Raw genomic sequence first — 18,049 nt, 5'->3', positions numbered from 1 at the left:
TTAAACTCATTTAAAAAACTTATTTTGAGAACTGCAAATCGGTCTTAAAATGGTATTATCTCAACAAATATTTTAAAACATAAGCCTAAAATATGAATTAATAACCATTAATACTTATGAAATAGGTTTTGATGAGAATATGTCTCTAATAATATCAAAATTGTATAAATAATATCCGTGTATATTATTATCGAAATAAATTTATATATTAAGATTTTAGTCCCATGCTATTATTGATACTAAGACTGTTCTTGGTCTTTGGGTTCATAACATAATAATGGCTGTTATGCCTCTTGTGTATGGAAATATGCTTAAAACTAAAGTCCATAGCATTTTAATATTACCCAACCACTAGAAGAAAAATAGCACCTCCATTAAAGAATGATAAACTAAAAAATTATTGTGAAATTAACAATGTAAAAGAAAGGTCACCTTTTGGACGGCTATTGCTTTAGGAGTTGACTAATAACTCTTAATTTACACGCATTGCTATCTTTATTTAAATCTTACTTATAGAAATAAAAAATAAAAATAAATAAATAAAACAATGGTAGTGTATACCTTCCATTCTCCCCCTATGTACATTTTCTTTCCTTTATTTTTTCCCCCCCCCAAAAAAAAAAAAAAAAAAAAAAATTTCTAATCATTTATCAGGCCATTGAAGGGTTCATTTAAACATTTAAAGTGATATATATGAATAAAATGGAATTAATTAAATATATAGCTTTCATTTAGTTCTACTTATATGTGAAAGAATAGCCAAAAATTTAAAATATAAGATGGTTTCTATAAGAGAAATAATGCTTCAGTTGCGGGTCTCTTTGAAACAGTAATTTTATTGTAATTTTGAGCAAATCTTGATGGGTATTTTTGTTAAATAAAGAAATCAATCTCAATCAAAGCCAAAAGAAATCATAATTGATTAACATCATTAATTTGAGCCAACCCCAAACTAAATTCAATGCATGTACAAATTGTACATTTTAACCACTTATGCAAATTGGTATAAAATATATTCAATTATTAGCAATTTTGTACCTAATTTTCAATGTAACATTTATTACTGTAACGCAAATTGTCTGCATCAAACAAAAAAGAAAAATGTTTACATGTGGAGAGGTGGGGGGGCTCATGATGATGACATGAAGGACAAAGATGGATATTCCAGTGAAGGGCAGTTGGGTAAATGAGCAGGTGACAAGGGCTTTGAAGAGGTGCATTTGGAGTTTTGCAGGTTATAAGAATCTCTAACTTCCATTATTCACCAAATAATACTAAGAAATAAAAAAAAGTTATAGAGCAGTAGCCAGTAGGAATGCTTTTTCCTTTCCTGATTTTACATGTCCTTTCACAAAATCCCCTCCAATTCTCTTTCTTTCTCTCTCCTGACAATATCACATGCACATGCAGACAGCTATAGACCCACCCACATCCTCATCCCACATGGATGTGTGAGATAGAGCCTGGAGGATATCTGACCCCTCCATACACACAAACATACTCTCTCTTTCCTTTTTTCTTTTTTCTTTTTCCAACTCTTAGAATCTCACCAGATTGGTTTACACATTTTCATGATATAACAAACCTTCCTGTCTCTTCTAGCTGTCTTTCCACTTGGTTTCTTTGTGGAAACATCTCTTACTTCGATCTGCAGAAATTTCTTGACACTTAGCCTTGGCATTAGTTTCTTTTAGGCAATTCAACAAGAAGGTAATGTTGCCGGTGAGGTTCCCATTTTTTTTTTTTTAATTTTTGGCTTTCTATGTAATACCAACATGTTGTCTGATTCTTTATCAAAAAAAAAAAAAAAAAAAAAAACATGTTGTCTGATTTTTTTAATTTTATTTACTATGGTAACTCTGTGAGTTTTCTGCCGAATTTGATTTGGGTTCGATTTTATATTCCTTTTACATTGTAGTTTTCCCTTATTTATTACAAATGTTAAAAATGGAGGAGAACTCTGCAAGTGTCCCAAAATATATATATATATATATATAAAGAATGCATTTTTGAGTTGGGTTTCTTTTTATTATAAAAGAACAGGTTTTTTAACCTTGTGGGTCTTCAAAAGGAGTGTAACTTTGTTATCTTTGAGCAGTAAAAATTTTAAGAGAGATTTATGTGTGATGAAAGTGTTTTGTTTTATTGTGATCGATAGGGTTTGAAGAGAACTTAATTGAGTTGTTGGCTTCTCCCATCATTTTGGGAAAAGGAAAAAAAATGGAGGATAAGGTGTAATTTTTTTCTTATAGTTAAGCTGAATATTTGTGTCAGGGGATATAATTGTGTCTGAAAGTTACTGATTCTGGAATTGGGTCTGTGAATAATTCTCTGGATATTTAGAGAAAAACTTTATGATGTTACTGCTTTAAGTGTCAGAAGGGTATAAATGCTCTGTTTGGTATCTGGAATTACTCGTCTGAAAGGTTAAAAAGGATATCTGAATTGTGAAAAAAAAAAAAAAAAAAAAAACTGGTCCCACATTGTTGAAGAACTTGGATTCATATTTTGCAGATGGAGGCTGAAATGGTGTAATTCTCTGGCTTTGGAGAAAGGATGCTGGAGGTTTAGCAAGTGGGAGTAATTAACTCTCACAGGGAGAGAAGTTGAAGATGGCTGCAAAGCTTTTGCATTCTTTGGCTGATGAGAATCCAGATTTGCAGAGGCAAATTGGATGCATGGCTGGGATTTTTCAGCTTTTTGATCGTCACCATATCCTCACTGGAAAGCGCATTAACCAGAAGCGGCTTCCTCCTGGTAATTCTCGGCCGGGATATAGTTGAAGTTAAACTATTTCAGCTTACCATCAAATGAATTTTTTTTTTCTCAACTCCTAGCAAGGAAGGAAGAAAAAAAGGAAATAGGAATGTGTATTTTGTTTTCTTTTTTTATTTTATATCTTTATCATCTTCACAATCAAAAAGCAAACAATCAAACCAAAAATCCTTGACAATTTTTACTTATTTTATTGTTTTCTATGGAAATAAATTTGGTAAATGAATCAACTTCTTGCCTCAGTTACTACTATTATCTTGTTATAAAAATGAATGCAGATTCCACAAAGCTCATCAAAATTCACATTTGAAACTTACATATGGATTAGAACAATTTTGACTTTTGTTGATGATTAATTTCGATGTTTTTATGTTCCTCCAAATCCATATGTTTATTATCTTAATTTCTTGTAACTTGTTTGGTAAATTTTCTTTTCACTTTTTATTGTCTGTGGTGGTTGAATTTTAGTATTAATTTTCCTTTTTCTATCATGATTTCTAAGATTTAAAACTCTGAGTTTTGTGGCCTCTAACATCAAATGTATTGATCTTTTGTAGCTAATTCCCACTCCAGCAACGGTGGCCTGGAAAGACAATCTAGTAACATATACCATCAGCGGACAGTGACAGTATGCACTTTCTACCTCATGAATTTTTTGTTCTTTCAAAATTTTTAGAACTTTAGGATGTTCATTTTCTCTCCATTTGTTTAAAATTGTCCTAATTTATGTTGTTGGGAATTTATATCCAAACCTGTGCTCATTCTGGCCCCTAACTGTGTCTAAACCTTAAAATTTTCAAAGCTTTTGGCAGACTTTGTTTGGTACTAAACCTGATCTTATGCCACCTATAATTACAGGAGATAAATCTAAACAAAGGTGTGAATGAGAAACAAAGACTTTCGACAGAATCATCAAGAGCCTCTTTTTCGTCCTCTTGTTCATCTTCAATATCATCTTTGGAATGTAATAAAACTAATCAACAAGAAGCTTCCTTTGACCGAATCATTTTTCCAGAAACTCCCTCAAGGGACCATGTAATGAACCAATCAAGTAGTTCTCCACAGTTAGGGAGGCAGTCCCTTGATCTTCGGGATGTTGTGAAGGACTCCATGTACAGGGAAGCCAGAGGATTAGCTGTTAAAACTGCAAATAAAGAGGAAACAGCGGGTCGTATAGTGAAACATAGAGACTCCCCAAGGCCCTTGCAGCTTTCCAAACCTATGGATGGATCTAATGGTGTTGGAGTTAGTAAGAAGCAAAATATGCCTGCTGACCTGAAGGAGTCTCTAAGAGTTCTTGCTAAACTGAGAGAAGCACCTTGGTACTATAATGAACGTGGAGACCATTTGGGATCATTGTATGAAGTAAATGATGGTAGTTGGCACACAATTCCAAAGGATGCTCCTCGTTTTTCTTATGATGGAAGAGAAACTAATCGTTTATCTTTTGAAACACGGGATACCTTTAGATCTACACCAAAGCTAAAGGAGTTGCCCAGACTTTCATTGGATAGTAGAGAGTGTTCAATGCGACGTTCCAACTCTGATTCAAAACGAACTCATCTTTCCAGAAATGTTCAGAATAGTGGCTACTCAAATGAGAAAGCTCCTAATGTACAACAGTCATTGGGAACTCAGAAAAGGCCTCCTAGTGTTGTTGCAAAGTTGATGGGCTTGGAGGCATTGCCAGATTCTGCCTTGGCTAATGATGGTCAGTTTGATATGATCAAAACCTCCCCAGTTAAAGATGTTGATCCCTACCAAAAGTCACTGAAAATAAACAATCTAAGCCAGCCCATTCGAATTTCTAACACAAGAAATTCAATAAAAGATCCAATGTCACCACGGTGGAAAAATCCTGATTTGGTCATGAAACCTGTTTCTAGTTCAAGGTTTCCAATTGAACCAGCACCATGGACAATGCAGGATGGAAGTCGTAGTTCACAGAGACCAAATTCCAGACCTGTAAAAGTTCCAGCAAGAGCTACAAACACCATACCTTCTGTTTATAGTGAGATTGAGAAGAGACTGAAAGATCTGGAATTCAAACAATCTGGAAAAGATCTCAGGGCCCTTAAACAGATATTGGAAGCTATGCAAGCAAAGGGACTGTTAGAGACCAGGAAAGAAGAACAAAATTTGAATTTTGGAACTCAAGGAGAGTATGAATCAGAATGCATCAGTCCAAGTTTAAATGTAAGGTCAATAAGCCAAAGAAATCAACAGAGCAACCGTAACAATGCTTCTATAGTAGGTGGATCTGATTCCTTGAGGACCTTTGAGTCTCCAATTGTAATCATGAAACCAGCTAAACTTGTTGAAAAAGCTAGCATTCCTTCTTCCTCAGTAATTCCAGTGGATGGCATTTCTGATCTCTGTAAACCCCAGAATGGTAGAAATATAGATGGGAGAAAGGGTTCAACTAACAGGCAAGCACCTAAAGATCAGTCTCTGAAGTACAGTCGCAGGGACTCTGCCACTAGTTCTGTTGAAAAAAGAGCAAGTAGCAGGAATATAAGATCAACACAATCTTCAACAAGGTCTCACCAACCTTCAAAGGAAGACACCCCAGCAAATGTTGCAAAAAGCACAGGATCTGTGAGCCCAAGACTTCAACAGAAGAAGCTTGAGATGGAGAAGCAGTCTCGTCCTCCTACTCCACCATCTGATTCAAACAGAACTAGAAGGCAATCCAACAAGCAGCCAACAGACTCAGTTTCACCAGGTGGGAAAGCAAGACCAAAATGTGCAAACTTGCAGCAGTGTGATGACGAATTGAGTGAGATAAGTAATGAATTGAGAGCTTTGAGTTGCCGAGGAGATGAGATATCTGTGCAATCAGACAGTAATATTCTTTTGGAAACCAAAATAGATATGGAAGTTACCAGTGCTGCACGGTCTACTGAGATAGATGACATCCAGAGTTCATCCATGAAGGCTGATGAGTTCTTGGCTTCTGACTCAATGCGGAATGTAGGTGCTCTTGATCTTCTTCTTCTTCCACTTGGCAAGTTTGATAATTCAGTTAATATCCAAATGGGAAAAAAGTTTGATAATTTAGTTGAGTGTTTTTAATTTTCCTTATTTTCTTTTCTTTTTCAGAAATCAGCTGCAAGGCTGGATGAAGAAGAGTCATTTGCAGAACTTGATACAGTTGTCCCGGAACATCCTAGTCCAGTCTCTGTTCTTGATAACTCAGCATATAGAGATGATGCCCCATCTCCAGTAAAGCAGATATCAAATGTCCTTAAAGGTAAAAATGAGGGTTTTTAATGGTTGATGGAGAGTTAAAATAGCATAAAAAATCATAATTTACATCATTAATGTTACAAATGGGAGAGGAATTCTTCATAGTGGTTATTTTGCAAATGGTGACAACAATGGTTAGGTATTGCCACTTATACAGGAAAACCTAGAATGGATGACAATAGTATCCTTCATGTCACTCTTCAATTTGATGCTGAAATCAAAATCCTGTTGCATCTTTTATCTTCCATCTTGAGAAAGTGAGTTGATACTTGACCAATAAACTTCCAGTGAAAGTGGCATAGTTGAAACATGACATAACACCCCTTCAAAATAAAAATAAATAAATAAAGGATGGAGGAACTGAAAAGAAAAGAATGCAAAGTACTTTTTAGCTGTAGGAGTTTTTACAATGTTACAGCCTATGAAGAGCAGTGTATCGCAGCTTTGACTTCTAACAAACTAATTTTTTGATCCACTACTTACCTATTCTGAATCTGTATCATGCCTCCTTTACTTAGGAACCCCAATAGCATTGCGATACGGGAAAGTAAAACACCAATGTTTTTGTCATTTCTATTTCAAGAAGCCAATTTCTTGTTTTCTTTAGTAAGTCTAACTTTTATTTTGGTTTGTTATGAAGGTGATGATGGTGTTCAGGATTCCAATGACTGTCAAAGTGCAGATAACACATTTTCTGACAGCATTGGGTCTGGTCTTACCTCGGAGATCAACCGCAAGAAACTACAGAATATTGAAAACTTGGTTCAGAAACTTAGACGATTGAACTCTAATCATGATGAAGCGAGAACAGATTACATTGCATCACTCTGTGAGAATACAAATCCAGATCACAGATACATCTCTGAAATATTATTAGCTTCTGGCCTTCTACTGAGAGACCTTGGTTCTGGCCTGACGACATTTCAGCTCCATCCCTCAGGCCACCCCATCAATCCTGAGTTGTTCTTCGTTTTGGAACAAACCAAGGCAAGCAGTTTGCCAAAAGAAGAATGCAGCCCTGGAAAGGTTAAAGAGAAGGTTCACCGGAAACTCATATTTGATGCTGTTAATGAGATTCTTGTTGGAAAGTTGGCTTTGGTTGGTGTCTCATCCGAGCCATGGTTGAAGCCTGAGAAACTGGCAAAGAAGACCCTTAATGCACAAAAACTTCTGAAGGAACTTTGCTTTGAGATTGAACAATTTGAAACCAAAAGATTAGGCCCCAGCTTAGAGGTTGAGGAGGATGGTTTGAAAAACATCTTGTGGGAGGATGTGATGCATAAGTCAGGCAGTTGGACAGACTTCCATGGTGAGATTCCTGGTATAGTGTTACATGTTGAAAAATTGATCTTTAAGGACTTAGTAGACGAAATTGTTATTGGAGAGGCAGCTAACTTGCGAACCAAGCCTTGTAGACGCCGGCAGCTATTTGCAAAGTAATCTTCATTTTTTGTTTTTATAATCTTCATTTTTTGTTTTGGTTTTTTTTTTGCATCTTCTCCTTTACTCTTTGATCTTTTCTTACTTATTGTGATTTAATTTTGTTTTTGCGAAAAAAGCGCAATAATCTTTTTAAGAACTACACTTTCTCTATTCTGGGTTGTAAAGAAATTAACTTATCAAAATTTTACAACACAGGTATTCATGAGAATCAATATATGACACGCCTTTTCTTCATAACTTCCCTTTAAGCTCCCTCTCAATGTGCATTTATTTATTTATTTATTTATTTTTCATTAAAACTATTTATCTGTTCTAAGCCATTCATGTCTTGTTTGGTTCAAATCCATCAGCATTTAATAAAGTGGTGCGTGGAAGTGCTACATTTTGTGGCCTAATTATCACTCTGATTAATTGCTGTCAACAAGATTGCTGATGTTATGGGTAATAATTTCTGATGAATAATTCTAGAAGTTGTCACCAAGAATGCCAAGAATTAATGGTTGCTACTTCCTGTTAGTTTTACAGGTTGAATGTACTGATATTAGGATATCAATGGAAAATTAAAGCAATCTTCAGCAAACAACCTGAAATTTCTCTTTTCCAATTCTAACCATGAAAAACTAACCATAACCAATATGGAAATCCTGAAAACAATGTACACATATAAAGAAGAAACCCACTAACCAAGTGAGGTGAAAAAATCAACAAGAACAACAATCTAAATAATTTCAGTAATAGATTCCAAAGTAATCTTTCGAACCATGAAGAATGATTCTCCAACTCATTTTTCATAACCATTAGAACAACATCCTTTTGGTATCTGAGCAGCCACATAAATAAAATGCCTCCAATTTACTTTCAAATTAATTTATTCCATAGGTTTATTAACTTGAAAAGCTTTTGGTGACGACCTCTAAATTCCAAATAGTTCAACAGTTGAAAAATGTTGCCCAAGTACAAATGAAATCGAAATCAAATTTTAAAATTGCAAAGCCGAAGACAACTTTGAACTTTGAATTAGATATTATATAAATTTGAAACGAGAGAGACTACAGAGCCTCCGTAGCATAGTGGTAGTGCGTTCGCTTCGTAAGCGAAAGGTCGCGAGTTCGATCCTCGCCGGGGGCTTTTGTTCTCTTCATAATTGCCGAATTTTTGTCGGCATCACATCAGCATTTACCGCAGCTGAGGAATTATAAGTAGAAATAATAATATGATAATAATAATAATAATAATAATATATATAATAATTTTGGCCTCTAAAATGTCTCATACTATAAGTTTTATGGTTGTAGGAATTTTTTCTATTTTTTTTTCTTAGATAAATATCACTTCCACCTCTTCTATTTTGAATTTTTTTTTTAAATGCATCTATATTTTTGAAAATTTTACTATAGCCTTTTTATGTTTCATTTTCTTTTCACTTTAGCTCCTTTTATTATTCTAGTCAACTAATGTATTTTAATCAAAAACAATTTTAACCCTTTGTTTTTATTCAAATATATATACACATATGTATGTATATACATAAATGAACATTTTCAGATACCAAACACAATTTGTATGACTATTAATTAGGTACTCATTATTTTTTTACACAATTTATGCCTAAAAAACCTCTAAATTAAATTATAAATAATATTGGATAACAAATAAAAAATATAAGAAATAGAATAATAAATATATTATTTGTATATATATATATATATATACAAGTAAAAATGTTAAAAGCGTCTTTAAATTAAATATATGAGTTGATTAATAGTTTGAGTACTAAAGAGAGCTAGAGTGAAACAAAAATGAAATATAAAAGTGTTATATATATATATATATATACACACACGTATGTATTAAAACAGCGACGATCACGATGATGTTTTACCTTCTTTTTTTTTTTTTTTTCTTTTTTCTTTTTATAAATGTTGAAGGAATTTTTTTTTTCTTTTTTTTAAGGGAAAGTTATAGAAATTCATGAACCATTATTTAAGCAATTATGAACAATAATACTTTAGAGATTTTTCCGTTTGTTGAAAATTAGGATTTATTAGACATATCAATTAACTATAAATATAAAGAAAATAATAAATAAATAAAAACCAACATAATTTTAAATTGTGTTTTATTTTCAATTTTTTTTTTTGATTCTTTCCCTTCTTACATTTATTGTTAAAATATATATCTAATTACAATTAGTTTACATTAACAAACTATTAAAATAAACAAATTGCATACAATTTAGATGAAAAACAAAAACAAAAAATAAAAATTGAACAGGTTAATAAACAACATTTAAGATGTTGCCAACATTTATTTTTTATTTTTTATGAATAATATGTTTACTAACTCTATTTACCAATCTATATGACAAATGTAACGGTAGTGTGACTTGAACCTAGATATTTAGGATATTGAGCTTTGATATCATGTTCAATTACTATTGATCCTTAAATTTAAACTGCGATGTAAGTTTATGTATATCAAACTTTCTTAACAAAATCCTATCAGAGTTTAAAATTTTAAACACCTAGGTTCAAATCACATTACCAATCATTTAAAGAATTAACACTTATAAGGATTAGAATGACCTACAAGTGAGGGAGAATATTGACAAAATATATATCTTAACACTATATTTTTTTAGGATCGATGGTAATTTAACAAAAAAATATGATTATAAATGACATAACAATTGAGTCAACCTCACTTAACAAATATTTCATATATTATATTTTCTAACCTTTCGAATAAGTAACCAAATTTTCATAAAAAGAAACATCAAATAAATAAAAATTAAAGCCAAACAAATCGAAACTTACCATTCATATATTTTAACATCAAATATATATTGAGCAATTTATATTTTTCCCTTGGATAGCTTTTGAGTTTTTGGCACTCTGATCACCTAACTTCAAAACTCTAAAGTTAACAAAGTTGAAAGTAAATCATTAACACCATTTGAATTGAAAGGAAGAAAGGAAACGAAATGATAAGTTTAATAAGGAAATAAAAGGGAGAAAAGAAAGGAAAAGAGAGTATTTATTAAATATTTTTATTTGGATGATTAGTAAATAGTAAGGAGAAGAAAGAATATGAAAGATAATAAATATTTTCATGCAACAATAATAAATATAATTTTGGGATATTTAAAAAAAAACAATCAAAAGTTTAGGGCAATCTACTCACATTTTAAATTCGCAAGATACACTACAATTTTAATAATTGTTTGATATTACAACAATGCCCACTTATAAAATACCATAAATAACCTTAAATCACTTAAAAAAAAAAAAAAAAAAGAATAGAAATATTAAATATGTTACATCCTACGAGAAAATTTCCATATACAGATTCACGACAAATTGTCTTTTAAAAAAAAATTAAAAAAAAAAATCCATGGCAAATCCGAAGCAGTACAAACGCCAACTGAGCAAACACTCAACTAGATTCCACCGCCTCTTCTTGTAGTAGGGAAAAAAAAAAAAAAAAATCTTGTTGCCATTCAATTTTCTTTGCTTCATGCTGGTCGTGTTTCCTACAAACACTTCTACAAAAAGACAATAAGTACTCTTTTATGAGTTATGTGATACACAGTATGGTAGCCAAATCCACATGCCTTCTTTTATTATTTGCTTACCACATTTTATTTTCATCATTCAAACCCATCTCATGCACATTTAGAAAAGAAAAAGCCTCTCATCTTCTCCTCTTCCTCTTCATCTTCTTTACAGATTTTTTTGGTTGAAATTCTTCGATCGGCCAATGAAACATTGATTTCTTTCTTTTTCTTTTCTATTATATTCTTGTTAAAAGCTTTTTCAGTGGGATGATTTATTGTTCGGTTCAAAGGGGTTTTGAGAAACCTTTTGAAAGAGTGTGTAATCAAATACTCTTTCGTTGGGACATTCCCCATTTTGTGCTTTAAAAGTGTGGTTGGATTGTGGAAATCAGATTCTAACCTTTTACAGGTACCAGAAAAATCACGAGAAGATGAAGCTTTGGAGTCTCTGAAAAATTGATCGTAGTGTATTTAAATTTATTTTTAATTTATTAATGGTAAAATAAGTGTAACTTATTTGTGTAGGAAGCAAAAACAAATTTTAATGTTGACACGTGTTGATTGTAGTGCAACTAGTATCCTTTTTAGTGTGAATAGAATTGGCCAAAAGTTTTTCCTTTCCATCCGTTTCCTGTTAATTTTGAGAGGAAAATAAACCAAAATGAAATAGAAAAATCAACTCCTTCTATTTCCTTCCCTTTTCTTTTCTTTCCATCTTATTTTAACTATCCAAATAAAATATTTAAATTTGTTTATTCATATTTCCCCTTATTCCATCAACACAAACATAATGTAAGGCAAGAAACCCTGTTCAAGATTTTGCATGTTTAAATTTTAAAGAAAAAATTTAAACTCTACAGAAAAGAAATTATAACTATTTGGGATATGTATAATTTATCTTTCTTTTCCAATATTAGTATGTAAACAACTAGAGTTTTCACTCTCATTTTGTCCTCTAAACTCCCTAGGGATTATGGTTGACTCCCTGGTAAGCAAGGCTTTAAAGTTGCATTCAAAATAAGGAAGATGGTAGATTCAAACATGAGTTAGGGTTGTTGAGTCATTTTTTGTATATTGGGAATATTCATGAGTTAAAACATTGAGCTGTAAAGTGTCTCTATCTCAATCCATGCAAGAGCATCCAAAACAAATTTCATTTTTGTTTGGTAAATAACTTACAGATCTATTTTCTTGATCTTAGGTGGTTAGGCACTAACACCTTTTTTATATGATTTTTCAAGTTGTTTTGAGGAAGTTTTTCATACTTATTTTCATTTGTTTTCATATGCTAAAGTTTGATTATTATTATTATTATTATTTTTTTTTTGGTGTGAAAAGTAGATATTGATCAATTAGTCAGTTTATCGATAGATCAATCAATTTTGTTGATCAATCAATAGTAGATCGATCAGCACACTAATTGATCAGTCAATTATAGATCTGATTATATCCTCTTCATTTTTAGAGGGTCATTGTGTACCCAAAATCAATTTAGCCACCCATTATCTCTAGAACTCGGCCCCAAGCTATTCTAATCCAATCTAAAAGAGATTTTTGTGAGGAAAATCATATATTTATTTTTAATTTATTATCAAAAACATGATTTTCACATTTTTTTTTAATTTCCTCTATATTTCATTAAAACCCGCTCTCACCTGTTTAGATCTAAAGGGTTTTTGACATGATTTCACCTTGAAATAATTAAGAACAAATTATAAAACTTTAATCTCATCACTTTACCTACAAGATTTGTTGAGACAAGTTCTTGGCGAAGCCATTCTCTTGTAAGAAAGACCGTTGCGGTAGTAGTAAAGGCATTCTGCTGCAAGGAGGATCATTGCGATGATAGTGGTAGAGTTCTCTTGTGTGGGGGACTATTGTGACAATGGAGCAGTCTAAAAGCCAAGAAGTCTAAGGCTAGAAAGTTAGGATATTCATTACCATAATAGTTAGAGATGTCAATACATCTTTTACACTTTGAGTTTTGTTTTGTATGGTCCCTTATTTCTTATTTAGTGGATTTAAATTAGAGGTAATGATTGACACGCGTGGTTTTTCTCATCTAGGGTTTTTATGTAAAAATCTTCATGTCGATTTATATTTTTTTGCATTTTACTTTTTGCATTTATTGCTTTCCTTATTATTATTTGAGAGGATTAAGTCCTCAATGTTAATATACTATATTGTGGATTTGAAATTATAGTTTGTGGGTTATAGAATTTTGAAAGAAGTAGAATAGGTTCTTGTAGTTACTTTGTTAATTTTTAGCCAAAAATTTACCTCATACCTATTCAACCATCCCCCTCCCCCCCACCTCCTCTTTTAAGTTTGTTTCCACATTTTCAAGGGTTGTAACAAAATTTGAATTTTTGTTCTATAAATCGTGTTTCCTTTAAGAATATGGATAAGTATCCACCCAATTAGTCAACTTTATTTGGAAAGTGGTAATTGACCCATTAATGTTAATGATGTTAACTTTGCTATTATTCAAGCAAATAACTAGTATAGATACGATTTAAATGGGTTTAATGAGCCAACCACTTGCTAACATTTACTTGGATGAGCCTACAACATTATTAGATAACATGGTAGGTCTGTCTTTGTGATGACCCGTCCTAAGATTATAAATTAATTTTTTATATTTTATTTGGTTTGATTGGGATTTTGTGATGACCCGTCCTAAGATTATAAATTAATTTTTTAAATTTTATTTGGTTTGATTGGGATTGACTAGTTAGACTATGAATGGGCCTTAAATTTGACTTTCTATTTGTTAAGAATTTTGGTTTGATCAATAACTAATGGCATAGAGCTCGTCAACACCAGTTCGTAAACTGGTGACATGTCTAACTTTTAATTACGATTAGAAGGTTATGGTTTTAGGAAATTTTTAAATATTAGCATTTATTTGTGCCTATACCATTTCTGAGTTTTATCTTTATTGGATCCTAAGTCTATATATATATTCATAGCGATGCATGTCATCATTAAACAACTGAGAAAATACTAAACTCGTCTTTGAAAACCCTTAAAATCCTTGCAATTCGTCCCGTGACTCGCAAACCTATTTTACACCCTAATTGGGTTGGCCAAATTTGACCATTCTCCACCACTGGACAAAGATACATGCTAGCCTGACCAAAACCCCCATATCTCATGGCCGATAGTCACTGGATGTGCCAAGATCGGTAGTCTGACATCGGCAACAACGACCTATAGGTTTTGCTGAATTTTTCCTTTTTTCTACCATCTGAAGCCAGCCCACATCTCTGTAACACCCCGTCCCAAAGTACACAGGAAATTTCTCAAATTTGACCAAGGTTGACCGGGTTGACCGTCGTTGACCGAGAAGGGGTCAAATGTGACTTTTTGTTCCTGATGAAATTTCACATTTACCAAGGTACTGTTAAAAAGTACACGTTGTCATGAGTTCATAGACTAGTAGCACGTTGAAAACGGAGCTACGGTTTGAAAATTATGAGCAAAACAAGTTGAGGTCCAAACTGTACAAGGGATGCCGGAATTGACTTTTTGTTCATGCAAAGTTGAGCTTTGACTCATGCATGGTTGTAAAGTACTCGTCGATACAAGTTCATAGACTAGCAGCACGCTTAAATTAGACATCTGGTTAAAAAGTTATGGACCTGTAAAATTTTCAAATATAGTATTATTTTGATATTATTTTTGAATATATGAACAGTGTGCCACGTGTTACTTAATAAAAGGTGCCATGTGTCACAACGGTGAGATGCCACATGTCAACCATGATTAAATACCATATTATTTTATTATTATTCTATACAATAATATTATTTTAATATTATTTTATATAATTGTTTATTATTTTTTTTCTTTTTTCTTTTTCTTTTCTTCTCCCCACATGGGAAAAAAGGGACGGGCACGGGGACTTCTTTTTTTCTTCTTCTTCTTCCCCTGACGGGTCCCTTTCTCTCGGTCTGCGTTTTTCTTTCGGCCATTGGACGGCTACACGCGCCAGGTGATGGGACGACTCATGGCCAGGCGAGCTCAGCCGTCGATTCTCGGGCTGGTTGGCCTACGGACGCTTTGGGATCGGCGCCCAACATCGGCGGCCGGCGTCCTCCCTGTTGACCAGTTTTCCGACGGCTATCGGCAGCGTGACTGGTCCTTTCCCATGAATTTGGGCGCCCTGAATCCGTTTCCAAGCTTGGATTGGCTCAAATTTGGCTCATTCGTGAGTTATGACAAGAGTCCCGTTTCGGCAGCAACTTCACGGCAGGATTCCGGCGACCTCCGGCGGCGGTTGGACCAATTGAATGTATCTTCTTGATGCTCTCATCATTGGTAGCTAGAATGTGAATTATAATTGAGTAATTAGGAAGTTGCCATTGATGGAGTTAGGTTGTGTTTATGTTGAAATTGGATAGAGATTGGACAAGTCATTAGCCAATTGCCATTATATTTGGGTTCTTAATGATTGTTAGAGGCTAAAGGAATGGTTAATTTGAATTAATTGTCAAAATATTGAAAAATCCCAAATTGCAGTTTAGCCCATACGGGTTCATATGATTTTCTATCAAATTAGAGTGGACAATGTTGATAATATTAAGCGGAAGGTGTAAAAGAATTGTTATAGATTTTGTGAGTTTACTTGTTATGTTGATTGGGATTATTATACAAAAATTATAGTTAGCATATGTATAGATTGATATATATATATATATATATACACATGTACGGTAAACATATGATGCATATATGTATGTATATATATATATATATATATATATTTATATGTATTGTTAATGGGCATATACATATATATATATATATATATATATGGAGATGTGCGATGTTATATGAGAATACATAATTATAATTATATATATGCGGATATATATGTGTGTGTGTGTGTGAATATATATATCTATGTACTTGTGTGCATCAAGACATTTATACATATGTATTTTATATCATTCAAAATTTTGAAGTATATCATATATGTTTTAAATTTTAAGAGATATTGTTATTTGATTTTAATGTGTTATTTAAATATATTCGTTATATAGAATTTATTAGATCATATGTGTTTAATATTTAAGAAACTGCTATTTAAATTTGTGATGCTAAGTTATGTTGATTTAGTATATATATTGCCTCATATTTATATTTTGGGTTGTTAAATTAAGTATATTTTGTGTTAATTAAATATTTGAAGAATGAATTTTATGTGTTGGATATTTAACTAAGTTATTATTTATATTGAAAATGCCAAATTGTGTTGAATTGAATTCTTGTGGAAGAGACTAATTTTATGAAATTATGATTTAAATTTTATTATGTTTATTGATGCTAAATGGAAATTTGGTTTATTAAGGAATTCTTGATTTTTATTATTGTGCTTTAATTGTATTCATTATGTATGAGCAAGGTGTTTTCATTTAATTAAGTGTATTTGGATTTTAATATTATTTTTGTGCATGATTTGGGTTTAAATATTTCGAGGAAAATATTGGTTAAGTGTGGTGGTTTCAAATTATATAATTATGCCCTTGGAATATTATTTAATTGATTTTATGATTTGGGGAAAAATTATTTGTATATTATTATCGGTGGATTTATGCTGGTGTTATTTAAGAAAAATGTGGGATGGTGAATTTGAAAAATGGTATAATTCGCACAGTGAATTTTGAAAAAATTATGTATTTTAATAATAAATATGGTTATTTATTTTAGATGCACCTATACACGTACCGGTGTTCTGTACTGTATATGTGATTATGATAAGCGCGCAAGTTGTAATGTCTCCCGTGAGTTGCCATCAGATCGAGGGCAGGCAAGTTTGATATTAGCCATAAGCCGCCCCCCTCCATGGCCGGGATGATGGTTTAAGCAGTGGCGCTGTCGGGACGCCGAAGCGACCGTATGCAAGTTTCTCTCTTTAACCTCCTGTCAGTCGGTGCTCGGGATGCTGGGTACCTTCGGACACCACTGGTATATAGTATGGTGCATCAATTATTTTTATATGTTCGTACATATATTTGTATGTTATATTATTGATATTATACTGTATATATCGCACTATACGGAGGCGGCAAACCAATGTGGTCCATGTAGAGCTAGCCTCATAATCATGTTACCTACGAGTTCAGAGGATTGGACGGCCAATATAGGCAACCAACCTGATTTGTATTGGTAGTAAAGTGCCGACGACAGCTGGAATCATGGATCACGTAGCATATCAGAAGATATCGTACGTAGCTCCATTACGAGCGTGTATATTTCATTTTATGCTATGGATTTTAAGATATAATTTTATGTATTTATGTTATGTTATCTAATTGTGATTTAATTTCTTACCAATATTCTTAATCGATGTTATTATATCCTTATTACTATTAATTGTATTTGACTATTTATTTAATCATTATTGTCATTGTTATCGGGGTTGTTATTAATATTAATAATGATTATTTTATTGTAACTCAAATTCCTATTATTATCATTATTATAATTATAGTTATTATTATTGATTATTATTTTTATTTTATTTTTATTTTTATTAACAATATTATGAGATCTTTAATTTTAATTTTGTTATTGTTTTTATTATTATTACTACCATATGATACCTTCGGATAAGTATCACAGCCTACGGGCAAGAAAGATAGCCATGGGGCAAGTATAATAGTCCTCGGACAAGTGGTAGCCTTTAGGTATGTGAGATAGCCCTCAGGCAAGTTACATTAATTACATGTATGGGAATATAATAACCCTCAGGCAAGTTACATCAATATCATCATCATTAAAATGTTTGTCATAGTTTTTGATTGTTAATGTGATGTTGTTTTACCTTTCTTTCTATGTTACGCATTGGCATATTTGTAAAACGATATTAAAGTGTATTTGACTTGTGTAGCACTAAGTGAGTGGTGTGGGCGGACGAGAATCTATGATGGTATATCTTAATTGGTTATTTACTAAATTAATTCCATTATATGCCTTTTATATAATTTGTTATCGAAGTGCTGCCAGTTGTGAACTTAA

The 18,049-nt window shown here is 32.4% G+C and overlaps 1 protein-coding gene and 1 non-coding gene across 3 annotated transcripts; both read left to right on the top strand.

Moving 5' to 3' along the window:
- Positions 1-1,279: 1,279 nt before the first annotated feature.
- On the top strand, positions 1,280-7,704 carry LOC107418920 (protein LONGIFOLIA 1). Of its 2 annotated transcripts, none has more exons than XM_048473818.2 (6): positions 1,280-1,710; positions 2,515-2,757; positions 3,333-3,403; positions 3,634-5,748; positions 5,878-6,028; positions 6,665-7,704. In XM_048473818.2, exons 2-6 carry the CDS (start codon positions 2,613-2,615, stop codon positions 7,462-7,464), a joined length of 3,282 nt encoding a protein of 1,093 aa, XP_048329775.2. In that variant the 5' UTR covers positions 1,280-1,710; positions 2,515-2,612; the 3' UTR covers positions 7,465-7,704. The 2 variants fall into 2 exon arrangements, with proteins under 2 accessions (XP_048329775.2, XP_048329776.2); XM_048473819.2 differs by having other exon boundaries at positions 1,280-1,722.
- An 819-nt stretch (positions 7,705-8,523) lies between these two features.
- TRNAT-CGU (transfer RNA threonine (anticodon CGU)) lies at positions 8,524-8,595 on the top strand. Its single transcript has one exon. It is a non-coding gene; the product is annotated as a tRNA-Thr (tRNA).
- The last annotated feature ends 9,454 nt before the right edge of the window (positions 8,596-18,049 follow it).

This window comes from Ziziphus jujuba, chromosome 2 (assembly GCF_031755915.1).
Source record: "Ziziphus jujuba cultivar Dongzao chromosome 2, ASM3175591v1".
Lineage (NCBI taxonomy): Eukaryota > Viridiplantae > Streptophyta > Magnoliopsida > Rosales > Rhamnaceae > Ziziphus > Ziziphus jujuba.
This window is presented reverse-complemented; position numbering and strand designations above follow the sequence as displayed.

Excerpts from the sequence above, each read along its gene's own strand:
- LOC107418920 (XM_048473818.2), top strand. The coding sequence starts at position 2,613 with ATGGCTGCAAAGCTTTTGCATTCTTTGGCTGATGAGAATCCAGATTTG. Across the intron at positions 5,749-5,877 it reads CTTCTGACTCAATGCGGAAT|AAATCAGCTGCAAGGCTGGA; the intron begins GTAGGTGCTCTT and ends TTTCTTTTTCAG. Across the intron at positions 6,029-6,664 it reads GATATCAAATGTCCTTAAAG|GTGATGATGGTGTTCAGGAT; the intron begins GTAAAAATGAGG and ends TTTGTTATGAAG.